This window comes from Saccostrea echinata, unplaced genomic scaffold (genome assembly GCF_033153115.1).
Source record: "Saccostrea echinata isolate AGI-Se365-2 ecotype Australia unplaced genomic scaffold, CSIRO_AGI_Sech_v1 ptg000001l, whole genome shotgun sequence".
Lineage (NCBI taxonomy): Eukaryota > Metazoa > Mollusca > Bivalvia > Ostreida > Ostreidae > Saccostrea > Saccostrea echinata.
In genome coordinates, this window is record NW_026889750.1 from 41,832,883 (window position 1) to 41,847,755 (window position 14,873).

General features: G+C 31.9%; 1 protein-coding gene across 1 annotated transcript; it reads left to right on the top strand.

The window, feature by feature from the left end:
• Positions 1 to 4,161: 4,161 nt before the first annotated feature.
• LOC133179515 (DCN1-like protein 1) lies at positions 4,162 to 10,572 on the top strand. The gene is made up of 7 exons (XM_061314259.1): positions 4,162 to 4,236; positions 4,322 to 4,535; positions 4,970 to 5,138; positions 6,225 to 6,355; positions 6,475 to 6,557; positions 6,661 to 6,757; positions 10,232 to 10,572. Exons 1-7 carry the CDS (start codon positions 4,165 to 4,167, stop codon positions 10,306 to 10,308), a joined length of 843 nt encoding a protein of 280 aa, XP_061170243.1. The 5' UTR covers positions 4,162 to 4,164; the 3' UTR covers positions 10,309 to 10,572.
• The last annotated feature ends 4,301 nt before the right edge of the window (positions 10,573 to 14,873 follow it).

A 14,873-nucleotide genomic window follows, 5' to 3' on the forward strand; every position in this document is an offset into this window, starting at 1 on the left:
AAACTTTCAAAGATTAAGTCATTAATTTGCTAAAACTCAGGTTTCGGGACCCCCTCCCCCGATAACCCCCATCAGGACTCTCTACCCTGGACCCTCTTGGGATTTGAGTGGCCCCCAAATCCCTTAAACTGCCTCACTAAAAATTTGGGCCTAGTTACGGCCTTGAAACTGTGAAAGCTGGCAAAATATGTATATAACTCTCGATGGTCTATGGATGTCTTTAGAAATCATCACACAAAGAGATCGGTGGGAAAACGTCCCTAGCCAATCGAAAGCTATTAAAACTGTCCAGTAACATAATATACCACAGGATAAGTAATACCATCTAGAATATAAGTAAAATTAAAAACAAAACATTTGTTGTAATGTTTTATTGACGGTGCGCGCAAAAATTTCGCGAATAACGAAACATTGCGCGATTCTAAAAATAATAGAATGAATAAATATTAAGTGACTGAAATAATTGCACAATATTAACTTAATAAAATAAATTAAAATATCAGTCTATCACGTATGCCCCCTCCATACGAAATGACGTCCTCGTCATTACACTTGGAGCATATATACACATCTGTATCAAATGCATGTTACTACTTACTTCTTGTCTAAAACAGCATTCAACATTGCCCTGCATACCATATTTACAGCATACTCTACATCTCGCATCCACTGGGGTGGTTTTGTAGTTCTTTTGGATCTGCGCATTGCTTCAACAATAAGATTTTATTATTATTTTTTTTAAATATAAAAAATGTACCAAAAAATAAACTTACAGGAAGCAAATAGACAAATTCCTAAAATATGTCTTGTGAGGGTGGATCTAGGACGCGCTTAATTTAGCCTGGGCGAACGAACATACATTCGATTCAAAGCTGAACATGCTCGGTCTGAGCATCTCACGGTTTCTACCTTGCTTTGGATTGGGTCTAATTTTGTCATTAATCCAAATTTTAAAATTATTTACGCATGAATAATGATCATATGTGAAATTTCAATCTTTAGTCATGACGCTTTCCAATTTTCATGGGTTTCACTCAGTCCGATACATTGTAAATAGGTCGTTTTGTGGTCAAGATATCTTAATTATTTTAGAAGAAATCTGCATTAATTTTCCAAACGCCATTAAAATCAGACAATTAGAAAGTAAAAGATTTAAGCGATTTAAAGACGCTTTAAACTATTGTTATATATATATATACGAGGGGTTATCAAAAAGTTCGTGGACTAGCGTCATAAAATTAAAACCGCTTTAGTTACATCAATGAATTTTTACACATTTAGTTAGCATCATCTTTTCTATCTATGGAATAAACCATAAATCATAATTTTTACTTTTTAATAAAATGTTAGTGTTTTTGTAAGCAGAAGTATGTCCAGGCGGCGCAACCTCTAATATGACGTTTTTTTTCTACCTGAGTGTAACTGAGAAAAACTCTTTAGATATGAGTATTTGTCATCAAAAAAATTCGTTAATTCAGGCATGTGGTACGACACATTTGTTCAGTAAAATTTGCAATTTTTACCCCATTCTGTAATTTCTATGAAATTTTATCGTAAATTTTATATGGAGTGTCCAAACAATTATGGGCTTGAAAATAACGTCAAAAGGGGGGAGGGGTTTCTTTTTCAAACACTCTATAGAGTTTCGGTCCTGGAAAAACTGGTATTGACCTAAAGAATGTTTAAACTGGCTACAGAAAAATAAAATGCATCCAGAGTACTTGTTTTTTAATGCCCAAAAGATTCAGAGAGATGAAATATGCACAGTTAGTGTCGATTTGTAGTCAGGGTGTCAAAATTCAGTCACGTCGAAAAGTGACGTTGATCATGTGTGGTAGAAATTGAACTCCAACAAGCTTAAGTATTCTGGCATAATCAAGTGAGGATCTTTCCCCATATAAAGATCCATTTACAATATTATATGCATTGAAAACAGCTGCTCATGACATTGTAAATTCATATAAATAAGACGGGTTTAAGTCCTTACTTAACTCCAGGTAATCTCATCAAGATAAGTGTATGAGGTAGAGAGAGGGGACATTAAGAAACAATGACGTTATGCGGACGTCATGACACTAAACGGCGACAGCGCCGGGTGATCACATGAAGTCTTTTTAATTTTAGAATAATTTGGCAAATTATCAACTTATTAAGCTAAAATTTTCAACATTTCTTAAACTTTTGTTGTTTTATGTTCCGCATAAATTTTGTAAGCAAATACTACATATCATTAATTATATCGCGTCAGTCCACGAACTTTTTGATAACCCCTCGTATATATATATATATATATATATATATATATATATATATATATATATATATATATATATATATATATATATATGCAAAACTTTGGGCAGACTGTATTAATTCAAAGCAAACTGAAATGTGTGTGTGTGTGAGGGTGTGTGTGTGTGTGTGTTGGGGTGGGTGGGTGTCTTTTTCAATCTTGTAACTGAAGGGGGTGGGCAAGTTGTTCATGCACAAGGGCTGGGTCGCCTTGGGGAAGCCCATGGGAAGTTAACTTCCGAAAGCTCCTCGACTCAAGAGCTTTTCGAAGGTCAAAATAAAGTCTTCTAATAAGAGAGTTCCACTATTAATGTATATTTTGTCATCACTAATCATGAGAATTAATGAAAATTTACGAATATAATAAGGTCTGTGGTATCCGCAAAGCCCTAGAAGCTCTTACTTTTCTTTACAGGAGAAATAAAGCCATTTATTTACATGTACACCCCATTATCATATAATTCATTTCCTTTTAAAAGGAAAAATGTGTAATTTGTCTTAATTTGAAGGAGGGGCCGGAGGGGCGCCTCGATCCTTAAATCCGCTGACACCGCAGAATGCATGCACGCTCACCGGCTTGATTTTTGCGGGACATCTAGACGAAAATATATCTTATTTTACAAATACTCTTGCATCTTATTCATTATATCAATTATTTGGCCGGATTGAACAAACTTTAGGCATTGCATTTATAATCATCCTATAAGCCTATACATATTATCATCCTCTGCACAGATCGAGGTACATTTATTAAACTGTCACTCACACGGTCAGACCTGTAACAGTATTATAATGAATTGACATCATATATTTTGAATTTCGTATAATTCTAAGTAAAACATGTTTATAATCTCTTCATGCAATCTGTCAAGTTACATTAAGGACCTATATTTAACTGACAATATTCGAATATACTTCTGAATCAGATCGAAGAACTGTGACTTTAGCATTATGTTTAGTGCGTCCGAATCTCTTTTTAATTAAGGATTTCAGATTAAAAAAATTCATATACGAGTAACTCTAACGAAACAATATTTTCAAAATAGGTAATCATTTTTTTTCTTTTCTTTTTTGGTCGGCGCCGGATAGTTATTTGACTTTTAGAATATTGATGATAGAAAAATGAATATCCTTTCCATGTAATTAACTACAAATCAATTTAACATATTATAAAGTCTCAATTCCCCATTTCATTCATCAGATTTTTAAAAGTATCATATGCGGATGTCATATATAGTAATTTATTATACTTTTGCTAGTATCAGATAGATCTAAGAAAATTAATTAAACTTTTCACATCCATAAAATTTTTCTCATTTTAATTATTTTTGTTACTTCCCCTATCAATCATATTGTGCAGGCCAGACCGTCATACATGTGCGATATTTCGTACTTTAATATAAAAGTAATTTATCATGTTTATTGTCAGTGAAATTTTTTTAAAAAGATATCCATGATTTCGACAAATTAATTATACATAGTTTTTTTTCAAGAAACTAGGATTTTTTCGTACAAGAAAAAAATATTAGGATTTCCTTTTCTATAAGATATTACGGAAGCGTATTAGGGACGCAGCAGTATTTTTTATTAATTTGTTATAACAAATTACTAATTTGTTATAACAAATTATTAATTTGTTATAACAAATTACTAATTTGTTATAACAAATTATCAATTTGTTATAACAAATTATCAATTTGTTATAACAAATTATCAATTTGTTATAACAAATTACTAATTTGTTATAACAAATTAATAAAAAATACTGCTGCGGCCCTAATACGCTTCCGTAAGATATAGAAATTTCTTTCTGAAAAAAAAAGAACCCACAAAAATGTGCTTTGCGGAAGCATTTTTCCTGAAAAGGCAGTTATGTTTACTAGTTTTTCTAACGCATGCGCGCTAACCTTCTTGACCCTAGACTATGGAGTAATATCTGAAATGGTAAGGAAATGGAAAATGATACGATTATTTATATTGAGGACTATCTATACAGTTAAAGTGATATTTTTATAATTTGATTTTGTAGCACAAGTTGAAAAGTTCGCAGAAAGACAAAGTGAGGCAATTTATTGCCTTCACACAAACAGGAGAAAAGTCAGCTATCAACTGTTTAGGGGCTCACGATTGGAAACTCGATGTTGCTGTTGACAATTTCTTTCAAAACCCTGATCGCTATAGTAGCGAACCTAGATCTTCCGTCGACAAAAAGAAACTCGATGCTCTATGGCAGAGATACAGAGGTAAAAACATATTTGGGGGTTACTTGGATGGTATGTTGTTGTAGAGTTCGAATTTTCTCTGTAATGTTTATACTGTAATATGAGCAGTTGCTGCGAATTCCAAAACTATGCTTCTTATACAGTAGCACTAGCTTCATTCCTGAACATCAATAAATACATCTTCTCTTAAATATTAATGAAAATACAAGGTCTTTTAGGTAGGTAAAATATTTTGACAGATATCTCTCCAACATGAGTAACAAGTGTATGGTATGTGCCCCCATTATTAAAATAAAGTCAAGTATACTGGATTTGTAAGACTCTTATTTGTACTTTCACTTAATGCCAGATATCAATTAACTGAGAGTAAATATTTTATATAAAGATATATAATCTTAAATTTAATTTATACCTGTTTGGATAATCTTTAATGTCTTAATTACAAAATTTGCCAGATCCCCATGAGGAGGACAAGATGACAGTGGATGGAGTAATGAAATTTCTGGAGGATTTGAGTTTAAGTCCAGAATCACGAACTGTTTTACTCATAGCATGGAAGTTCAAGGCAGCAACTCAGTGTGAATTTACAAAGGAAGAATTTATCAATGGCATGACAGAATTAAAGTAATATTTGTTTTTCTTAAGAATATTGAAAAATAATACAAGTATAGTACTGCTAAATCTACTTTGAAACTTCAAACTTTCCAGCAGAATTGACAACTCTTTCAGATATCTTCAGTAAATTGTAAATTCTATAAACATAGACCGTTTCTAAAATATTTTCATACAACACTTAGTATCTTTGTCAGTTCAGTATGCTTTAGACACTAACTACAGTGCAGGGAACTGATTTTGTTACATAAACCAGCATCAGCATAAGCATTAGTAGCATCAGGATCGAGCCAGCATCAGCATCAGCATTTAAAAAACAGCATTACCAGGATCAGCATCAGCAAGCAAAGGATAAAACCAGCATTGACCTACATAAAATCAGCATTATCCTACTAGCATCAGAAAATCAATGAGTTTTAATTCAGTAAAAAATTAAAAAAGAAAGAAAGAATATTGGTTAACGTATTCACATTATTGATACACAGTGAGATATTATGATCAAATAATTCTAAAAGGCACTTTTATTGCTTTAATCGGCAATGCTGAAATTCATTATCTACTTCCGGTAGCATGATGCTACTTCCGGTAGCATTGACCTAATTATAAAACAGCATCAGGATAAGGATTACTAGCATTAAATCAGCAAGCAAAGGAAGCATTCAAATCAGCAAGCAAAGGAAGCATTCAAATCAGCATCGATGCTGTAACAAAATTAGTTTCCTGCACTGTAGTAGTAAAATATGGAATAAAAGGGAAAAAAAAGACTTTTAAAACATCATCTGTTTCATAAGTCAACATTGTTGGCACTAACTATTAGTATCTCAAAGGAATTGGTTAATTTATTATAGTTTTTAACTTGGGGAGAGGAAATTTATTGTTTTTTTTTTTTTTTTTTTTTTTTTTTAATACAAACCCATCATACAGTGACCAAATAATTTTTGTTAAATGCACATAGATTCATATAATGTGTAGATTTATATTTTATTTAATATATTTGAAAGTGATACAATATAGTACAGTGTTTCAATAGTACTTTTAAGCTATCATTTTAACCTTGTCACATGCAAGACTGTTTAGCAATCTGTTGCTTTGTTTTAGCTGTGATTCAGTAGACAAATTGAAAAGTAAATGTCCTGTGCTAGAGCAAGAAATCAGGGATTCCAGCAGATTTAAAGACTTTTATCAATTCACATTTAATTATGCGAAAAATCCAGGACAAAAAGGGTTAGGTGAGTGTGTTAGACATAAATGCCATGGATTTAACAATATATGTTCTCTGGATTGAAAATTAAGAAGTGTTTTAATTGTATGCTTTGACAATATTTCAGTTTTTGTCTTTTTTTAATAGATCTTGATATGGCAATAGCATACTGGAATATAGTTCTTGCAGGCAAATTCAAGTTTCTCAAACTTTGGAGTGAATTTTTGCAGGTAATTATGTTTCTCAACACAAATTCATAATTTTCATCAATCACGATTAGTAAACTCTTGTGAGCTATGTACGTACTGAAAAAAATCAATGTTTTTCTCCTAGGAACATCACAAAAGATCAATTCCTAAAGACACATGGAACCTTTTATTAGACTTTTGTAATATGATAAATGAAGATATGTCAAATTATGATGAGGAAGGTAAGACCATATATATCAAACTGTTGCCTTGCTCTTCAAAAAAAGTGTCAGAGGCACCCTATATCAAACAGTCCGCCTAAACTCCAAAAAAAATGTTAACAGTTGGAGGCACCCTACATCAAACTGTCCACCTGCCCTTCAAAAGCAGTTAACAGTGGGAGGCAACATATATCAAACTGTTAGCTTGTCCTTCAAAAAAGTTAAGTGTCGGAGGCACCCTTCAGGACTCTCGATTGTCTATAATTGGGGCTGTTCATGGGCCCCATTCCCAATTAAAAAGGTACCTTTTTTTTCCCAATTGAATGTGTTAATTTTCCTAATAGTCATTTCTCCCAAAAATTAATGAAAATATAGTTGGATATGTAATAACTAAAATAGTTATTCATATTCCTCTGTATTGCAAAACAAAGATTTAGTTGCTAACAAAGACTAAAAACCCAGTATTTCATGATTTTAACCCAAAAAGTGGTGTGAGAGCCCTGCCCTTTATCAAAATGTCGGCCTTCCCTGCAAAAAATGTCAGAGGCACCCAATATCAAACTTTCAGCTTGTCCATCAAAAAAGTAAATTGTCAGAGGCACCATATATTATACTGTCAAACTTCCCTTCAAAAAAGTTGTGTCTGAAGCACTATAATATTAATGTAAACTTCAAATTTCACGGTGTAGACTTCAGTCTTAAAATATTGTTTATTTTAAATTCTGTCTCTGGATTTTAGGAGCAGAAATTGCCAATACCTTGAAAATTATGCACAACATACAGCATTTAAGATTCCTTTGAAATAAATTCTAAGTTCACATCATATAAAATGAAAAAAAATATATTGAATCCCCCTCCCCCCTTTTTGAGATTTTCAATTTATCTAAAATATCTTGTAGCTATTTTGCTATTACACTAGTCTATCCCAAAATCATCAGCCTGTCGGATAAATCCCTTGAAAATTGACTTGGTTTGATGCTGAAGTAACAATATTCAGTCAAAATGTCTGAAGGCCTCTTTTAGATTTTGCTTTTTTTATTCTTAATTTAATCATCTATATATTAACATGTGACTCTGGTTAACTTGGAAGTTTCCAAGGCCACTGAAAAACTTTGAGAGATAAGAGCTCAAAATCGGCATTTTCTCCAGCTGGTTAGAAATATACATACATCAAACAGTTTTTTTCCTTATTCTTAAGTTAGTGCTTCATTCTAAGTTTTTCAGAAATAATTGCACCAAATTTACAATACTACAGAAAATAATCTAAAGTTGGTTTATCTAAGTGTTCCATTTATGATTTATTTCATGCACCGTATATACTCGCCTATAAGTTGGTCCGCCTATAAGTCGGTTGTATTTTTTATGGTTATTTTGGAAGGATTTGCCATTGACCCGCCAATAAGTCGGTACTTTTTACTAGAATTAGTTGACAATTTCAAAGCAATGCTCTGATGTTTACCTGGTTTCAATTAAGATTTTTTTTTAAATGACGCAGATATTTGATTTTGAATTATTAAACAAATAAGTAATACACACTTAAAATAAAAATAAAATTATTAAAATATGTAAATACTTGTACTTTATGTATAATCTTAGAATGATATATTATATCTAGACTTTGTTAAATGATAATCGTCGGAAATGCTTATAAAATACTACATTTTAAATTTGCATCCAGAAAAATGCCAATTTTTATTACTCGCCTATAAGTCGGACACAGAGTTTTGGACCAAAATTTAACTCCCAAAAAACCGACTTATAGGTGAGTATATACGGTATTAGTATATTCTTTAAAAAATGTCAAGATTGTACAAAACGAAAGTATAAAACTGCACCATATATGTAGGTAAATAAACAAAACACCATTTTGTTTGTTTGTTTTTATTGTTTTTCTTATTTATGAGAATAAACACAGCAATAGGTCATCAATCGACACAACTGACTCAGGCCTAAAAAATATATTGTGTGTTTGTTTTTTCACTACTAGAAATCTCAATAACTGTATTTTCTGTACTTAAGAAAACACATATCCTATACTCATTAATCAGAATGATTTGTCTGCGATTTTCCATGAGAAAAATGGCATCTGCTTGTCACTTGTAAGCAGCCCTTTTCAAAAAAAGAAGTGAACTTTGTTTATTTTAAATATTGTTTATTGTTGAATTTTAACTAAACAATAAAATTTTAATATAAAATAAAATGTTTTCCCTACCTACCTTTTTTTTAGGTTGGCATAGGAAACACACTATTTATCTAGGCCTCAATACAAATTCTTGAATGCATTGGAAAACAACTAATAACTAGAAATATGTCCATAGGACATGAATGCCCCACCGAGGATATATCAGTAATGCAACATGAAAATTTGTATAAGTGTATGAAGTTTGATGAGAACCTCTTGAATAGTTTCCAGAAAATTGAAATTAGAATGTAAAAAATTCAATAAAGATGATAAATTCTCACCAAATTATGTATAAGTGCATAAGCTTACATAAAAATATCTTAAATAGTTTCTATAAACCTAAACAAAATGCCAATTTAAGAAAAGTGAGGTCAAGGTTCACAGGAAAGTTCAAGTTCAAAGGTTTTTGATGCAGTTGAATAGCTCTCAACAGTATCAGCATATGAAGTTTGATAAAAATATCTTGAATGGTTTATTTAAAACTGAGCTAAACATAGTTTTAAAAAGTGAGGCCAAGGTCAAAGGAAAGATAAAAGTCAAAAAATGTTGATGCAGTTGAAAATCTAACTTCAGTATGTATCAGCATATGAAGTTTGATAAAATTATATTGAATGGTTTATTTAAAACTGAGCTAAACACAAATTTAAGAAAGGTGAGGTCAAGGTCAAAGGAAAGGTCAAAATAAGAAAAAAAGTATTGGTGCAGTTGAATAGCTAACTTTAGTATGTATCAGCATATGAAATGTGATAACACTGTCTTGAATGGTTTCTTTAAAACTGAGCTAAACAAATTTAAGAAAAGTGAGGTCAAGGTCAAAGGAACGGTCAAGAACAAAAAATGTAGATGCACTTGAATAGCTCTCATCAATATGTATCAGCATATGAAGTTTGATAAAAATGTCTTAAATAATAAATAGTTTCTTTGAAACTGAGCTTTGAAATGAGCTAAATGCAAAGCGGGATGGAAGGACAGATGGAAGGACGGAAGACGGACATGACGAACTCTACATGCCCAGGCCATATTCATGGTTGGGCATAAAAATAAGTGACATTCTTGATAAAAAGTTTTGATCAACAGAATTAATTTGGTCCTGTGAAATGCAACATACAGTCTGTCTGAATGTCTGTGTTAAAATATTTTTTTTGAGATCACTGTTATGCATATACATTTTGATGTGTGTCTTTTGTAAAGTCAATCCAATTTTACCTTCTGTTTAGTATAAGTGTGCAAATTGAACAAATGGCAAAATTGTCTAGTTTACAGAAAGAAGGAATGACAACAAAAGACTAAATCCTCCTTATTCTGTTTTTCAGGAGCCTGGCCGGTGTTAATAGATGAATTTGTGGAATATGCAAAACCAATGATTGGGCCTAAAAGTACAACAGTCTGAGAAAGGCTGTTAATATGTGACTTTAGTACTGTATTTAAAGGAGGATTACTTGAAAAGGAGAATAGTGTCATCATAAATACCAAAATAGACAAAAGAATTTCCTATTCTATTCTGTTAAAACATAGCACAAATATTCCTCCTTTCTGCCACAATATTACAGACATGCAAAGAATATTAAATATTCAAATTATTTAATGATATGTTTACATTGATTATGGATTGATGTCTTTGTATATGTTTTATGTAATACATCTTAAAAAAGTGTACCTTGTTTTTTAGTATGACAATTTGTGACATGGTATCAAGCTGTTACAAAGGCATTGGTGCTAAATAATGTCAGCTCAGGTGATGTTGTGTTGAATTGTTTTGTGAAATGAATTAATTTGTAAACAAGATGTTTATTAGTGAAATCAAATGCCCACAAATGTTGTCCAGTTATAAGATGTATAATGTTGTCCAGTTGTAACATGGACAATGTTGTCCAGTTGTAGAATGGACCTTGCTGACCTTAACCAAAATGATTAAGGGTCATGCCATAATGAAAACCACCAGTAACTCTCAACCAAGTCATTTCTCCATCTCAAAATTATGAACAAGAAAAAAAAATACACTGAAAATCTCTTTGACTTTGATTTTGTCTGAAGAACCAAGAATACTGTCTGACCAAAAGCTCATGTACCCTTTTGCAAGGTATGAAGACAATGATTTTAACTTCAAAACTTTTAAGCAAGGTTAGTGTTGAAGGCGGATGAAGACAGACATATATATAAATGCTCATCCTCATGTTCAGTCTAGGGGTATAAAGATAAACTGATTTGTTGTTATGGAGAGATTACCGGTATATATTCTAATTTTTTTAAAAATTTTTTTAATACAGTGTACCGGTAGTAAATTTTGGACTGATCTATCCCAGATGTAAAATCAATGCACTAAAATGACCTATTGCTTTTTTCCATCGTGGGTCACGCATTGTCCATCGTCCATGGACATTTGAACATTTTTAGCTTTTTCTCTGGAACAACTGAACCAATTTCAACAAGTTTCAGTATACGTGTATATAGAGGATATTCAATGTTTTATTGTTGGATGTGGAATTTATTTCATGAATGTGAAAGGTTTTTTTTTTATATATTCACCAATGCTTTGCACTCGTGTAGAGATATATATATATATATATATATATATATATATATATATATATATATATATATATATATATATATATATATATATATATATATATATATATATATATATATATATATATATATATATATATATATATATATATACCGGTATATTCCCCTCTCTTGAGTGAAATAAACTCTATATTCAACTACAAACATTGAATTTTCTGTTTATTACATTTTTTTCCCTTGCCTAGAGTTGGCTTTTCGTAATTCAGTGTCGTAGGCTGTGAAATCATAGTTGAGCGGTTTTGAGACATCATAGCTAAGCGATTGTGAGATTGACAACATTATGAAACTGGTTTTCAACAACATACTGTATTTGGAGAAACTTCGGCAGTTTTATACTCTGTCAGGATGGTTTAATTACTCTCTGTATCAGGCCAGGAAGTAATCTTTTACAACACTCTTTGTGAAGGGAAGGAAAATCTCGAGTTGTAACGCTTTTGTGATATTCTTTCAACCCGTGACAGAATAACACTTTGATATTCTTTCACAGTGTAACAAAATATAACTTTTTATTAAAACATGAATTGTGTATGGGAAAAGGGGAACACAAATTGAGAATTTTGTTGTATCTGCCTCCTTAAAAATCTTTAAAGGTATTGCAGTCTTCAAATATCTTCTTTACTCTTGGACATCAAAGCAGTCAAATTATTGGCATAATTCTAATTGCAATGAAACTTTTATCAAAAGTGTGAGATTCATGGTCCCTCGGTTCAGGTTTCAAAGTGGGGCTAATTTGAACATCCAGCAGACAGACATTTTGCACCATAATAATTAAATCTTAGTCTTCTACTAATATCTAGCCCCTGGCCAATTGTTTACGCCTCATGGTAGGACTTAGTTAATTGGTAAAATATTCAAAGTATCAGCAAATTTTACATTTTTCACCCTTGAAATGTACAACTGCTAGAAAACCCCCTTACAGCTGCATAGTGCTATATATGGAGATTTCAAGTCATGATTAAAATTTCCTGCACTATAAGAACACAGGCACCTAAAATTTGGAAACTGAAAAGCGTATATCTGTGTATACCCCTTATCTTAATCACTAAAATATAATAAGCATGTGTTTCTCAGAAATATATATGTTAATAATACTAGTAGTTAAGAATCTTTCAACTTTTCGAACTATTATTATTTGTACTTTATGTGTTCTCAATATTTACAAAGAAACTAACTGAAAACTAGATGCTGTCATAAGACAGTAATACTCACCAATAAGTGTTCCAGGGTAATTAATGAAGAAGCAGCAATAGGTATTCCATAATTTACGTGAGTAAACATGTATCAAATTGAACTTAATTTATTGCAAATCTGAGCATGTGTTTATGTTAGTATTTCATAATACGATAAATTCATTAATAGTTTGAAACTAAAGAATTTAATGAAGTACAAATCTGTTTAGGAGTTTTGAAAAAAAAAATCATGTTCGAGTAAAAAAATTTTTGCCTGGCAATAATGGGCCTCCTGGATGTAAGTAAAAATTCCAAAACCTTACTGCATACCTTCAGGACACAACCAATCATATACTAAATGTTTATTTGGCTACTGCGTAAATAAACCAGTGTGTAAAATGTAAGAGGCGATCTGGGAACCAGGTTTTCTTAGAAAAACGTCCTTTTACGGTTCCAGGGTGAAACTGAAAATTCTAAACCCCCTGAAGCCTTACTGGATATCAAAGGACACCATCAACCATTACCCAAAGGATGAATGAAATATATGGAGATAACGAACAGTATTCAGGCTCAAAAGTCCATCAAACAATACAAAATAGGAGCAGAGCAAACACGGACCTCCAAACATCAGAGGTGGGATCAGGTGCCATGAACTGGCTCCTTCGAAAAATGTAAGCGAAGTTTTAAGTTCAAGTCTTTAAAGGAAAACTTCTACGTCTCCCTAATTTGCCCCCCAAATAACAATTAAACCTTACTACATTCTTCTGGACACCACCGATCATATTCCTAACGAGGATTTGGCTACTTCGAAACGTGAAAGAGAAGTTTTGGTAACAAGGGTTTTGCAGTAAAACGTCGTTTCTCCCCACCCCAAATTGGCCCTTGGATGAAAACATATCACATATACAAGACACTGCATATCACATTCCAAAAACAATGAATTACTTTCTACTGTTTGGATCACGGATCACAATTTTTGTAGAAAAACGTCATTTCATGAGCCAAATTGGACCCAAGTGAAAATAATGAAAGGACTATATATGATAAGAGTCAATTTTGCCCCCTCCCCCAATCAACATTTTAGAATGTGAATCAGATATGTATAATTGCTGTTTTATTTTGTAGAAGAGATTACATTAGAGATATTTCCAATATATTTTTCACATTTATATGCACTCACAGGCTGTAAATCACGTCAGAAATGATGCTATTTTTGCTTTCCAATCAAAATAAGACAAAAATGTGCCTTTTTCTTGACGTTTTTTCTTATGGAAAACATAGAGCGCAGCTTTGAGCAAATCAAAATTTTTCTGTCAGTAATTAGTCTTGGATAGATACATCTTTAGTTAAAACATAAAGTTTATTCAATATTTTCCGGAAGAAAAATTGCTTAAAAATAAGCAGTTTTATAAAAATTTGCTAAAATGGCGGGAAAAAGTGAAATTTATGATGCCATATTTCTAAATTAATGGCATTTTTATCGAATTAAAAATTACGAATAAAAGTCACGTGTGTAACTGTGCAAAGTAAAGGTATATATAAAGTAAAATTAAGATATTCATTTTAAGGGGCCATTTTAGACACTTACCATATATTGCTCTTTCCGGAAATCTTATTGCACATCTACAGGACACCACCAATCATGTTCCAAAAGATGAATCGGCTACTGCGAAAATTGTAAGAAGAGTTCGAGGAAGAAGATATTGTATTAGACGGATATTGTATTAGACGGACGGATGGAACACGATAACAGCAATATACCCAAAGTTTCTTTAAAACTGCAGGTATAATGAAAACAGTGACATACAGTTGTTAATATATAAATTATCATGTCTTCCAATTTATCGCGGAGTTAGAATATTGCCGATAACTGAAAAAAGAAAAAGTATTTAATATGCATTCTTAAGGTTTGAGAAAGTGCCACAACATTAAACCAACAAAATTTTTTAAAAACATGTTAAGGTCACTGGAAGAAAACCAGAAAATCTTCATTTTTCTATGTAATTTTAATAGAGAAACGGAAATATGTTATTTTCCTCTGCGCCTACATTTTTAGCAGAGCAACATGAACTTATATAGAAGATAGATTTAGAGATGACATGTGAAAACATTTATGATACTCAGTTGACCATCCAGTCCCATCGGCTTCTTGCTTTGTCGATAAGGTGAAAACCTGTCCCTCAATTACAAGCCTTGC

Excerpts from the sequence above, each read along its gene's own strand:
- LOC133179515 (XM_061314259.1), top strand. The coding sequence starts at position 4,165 with ATGTTTACTAGTTTTTCTAACGCATGCGCGCTAACCTTCTTGACCCTA. Across the intron at positions 6,356-6,474 it reads TCCAGGACAAAAAGGGTTAG|ATCTTGATATGGCAATAGCA; the intron begins GTGAGTGTGTTA and ends TTTTTTTAATAG. Across the intron at positions 6,558-6,660 it reads TTTGGAGTGAATTTTTGCAG|GAACATCACAAAAGATCAAT; the intron begins GTAATTATGTTT and ends TTTTTCTCCTAG.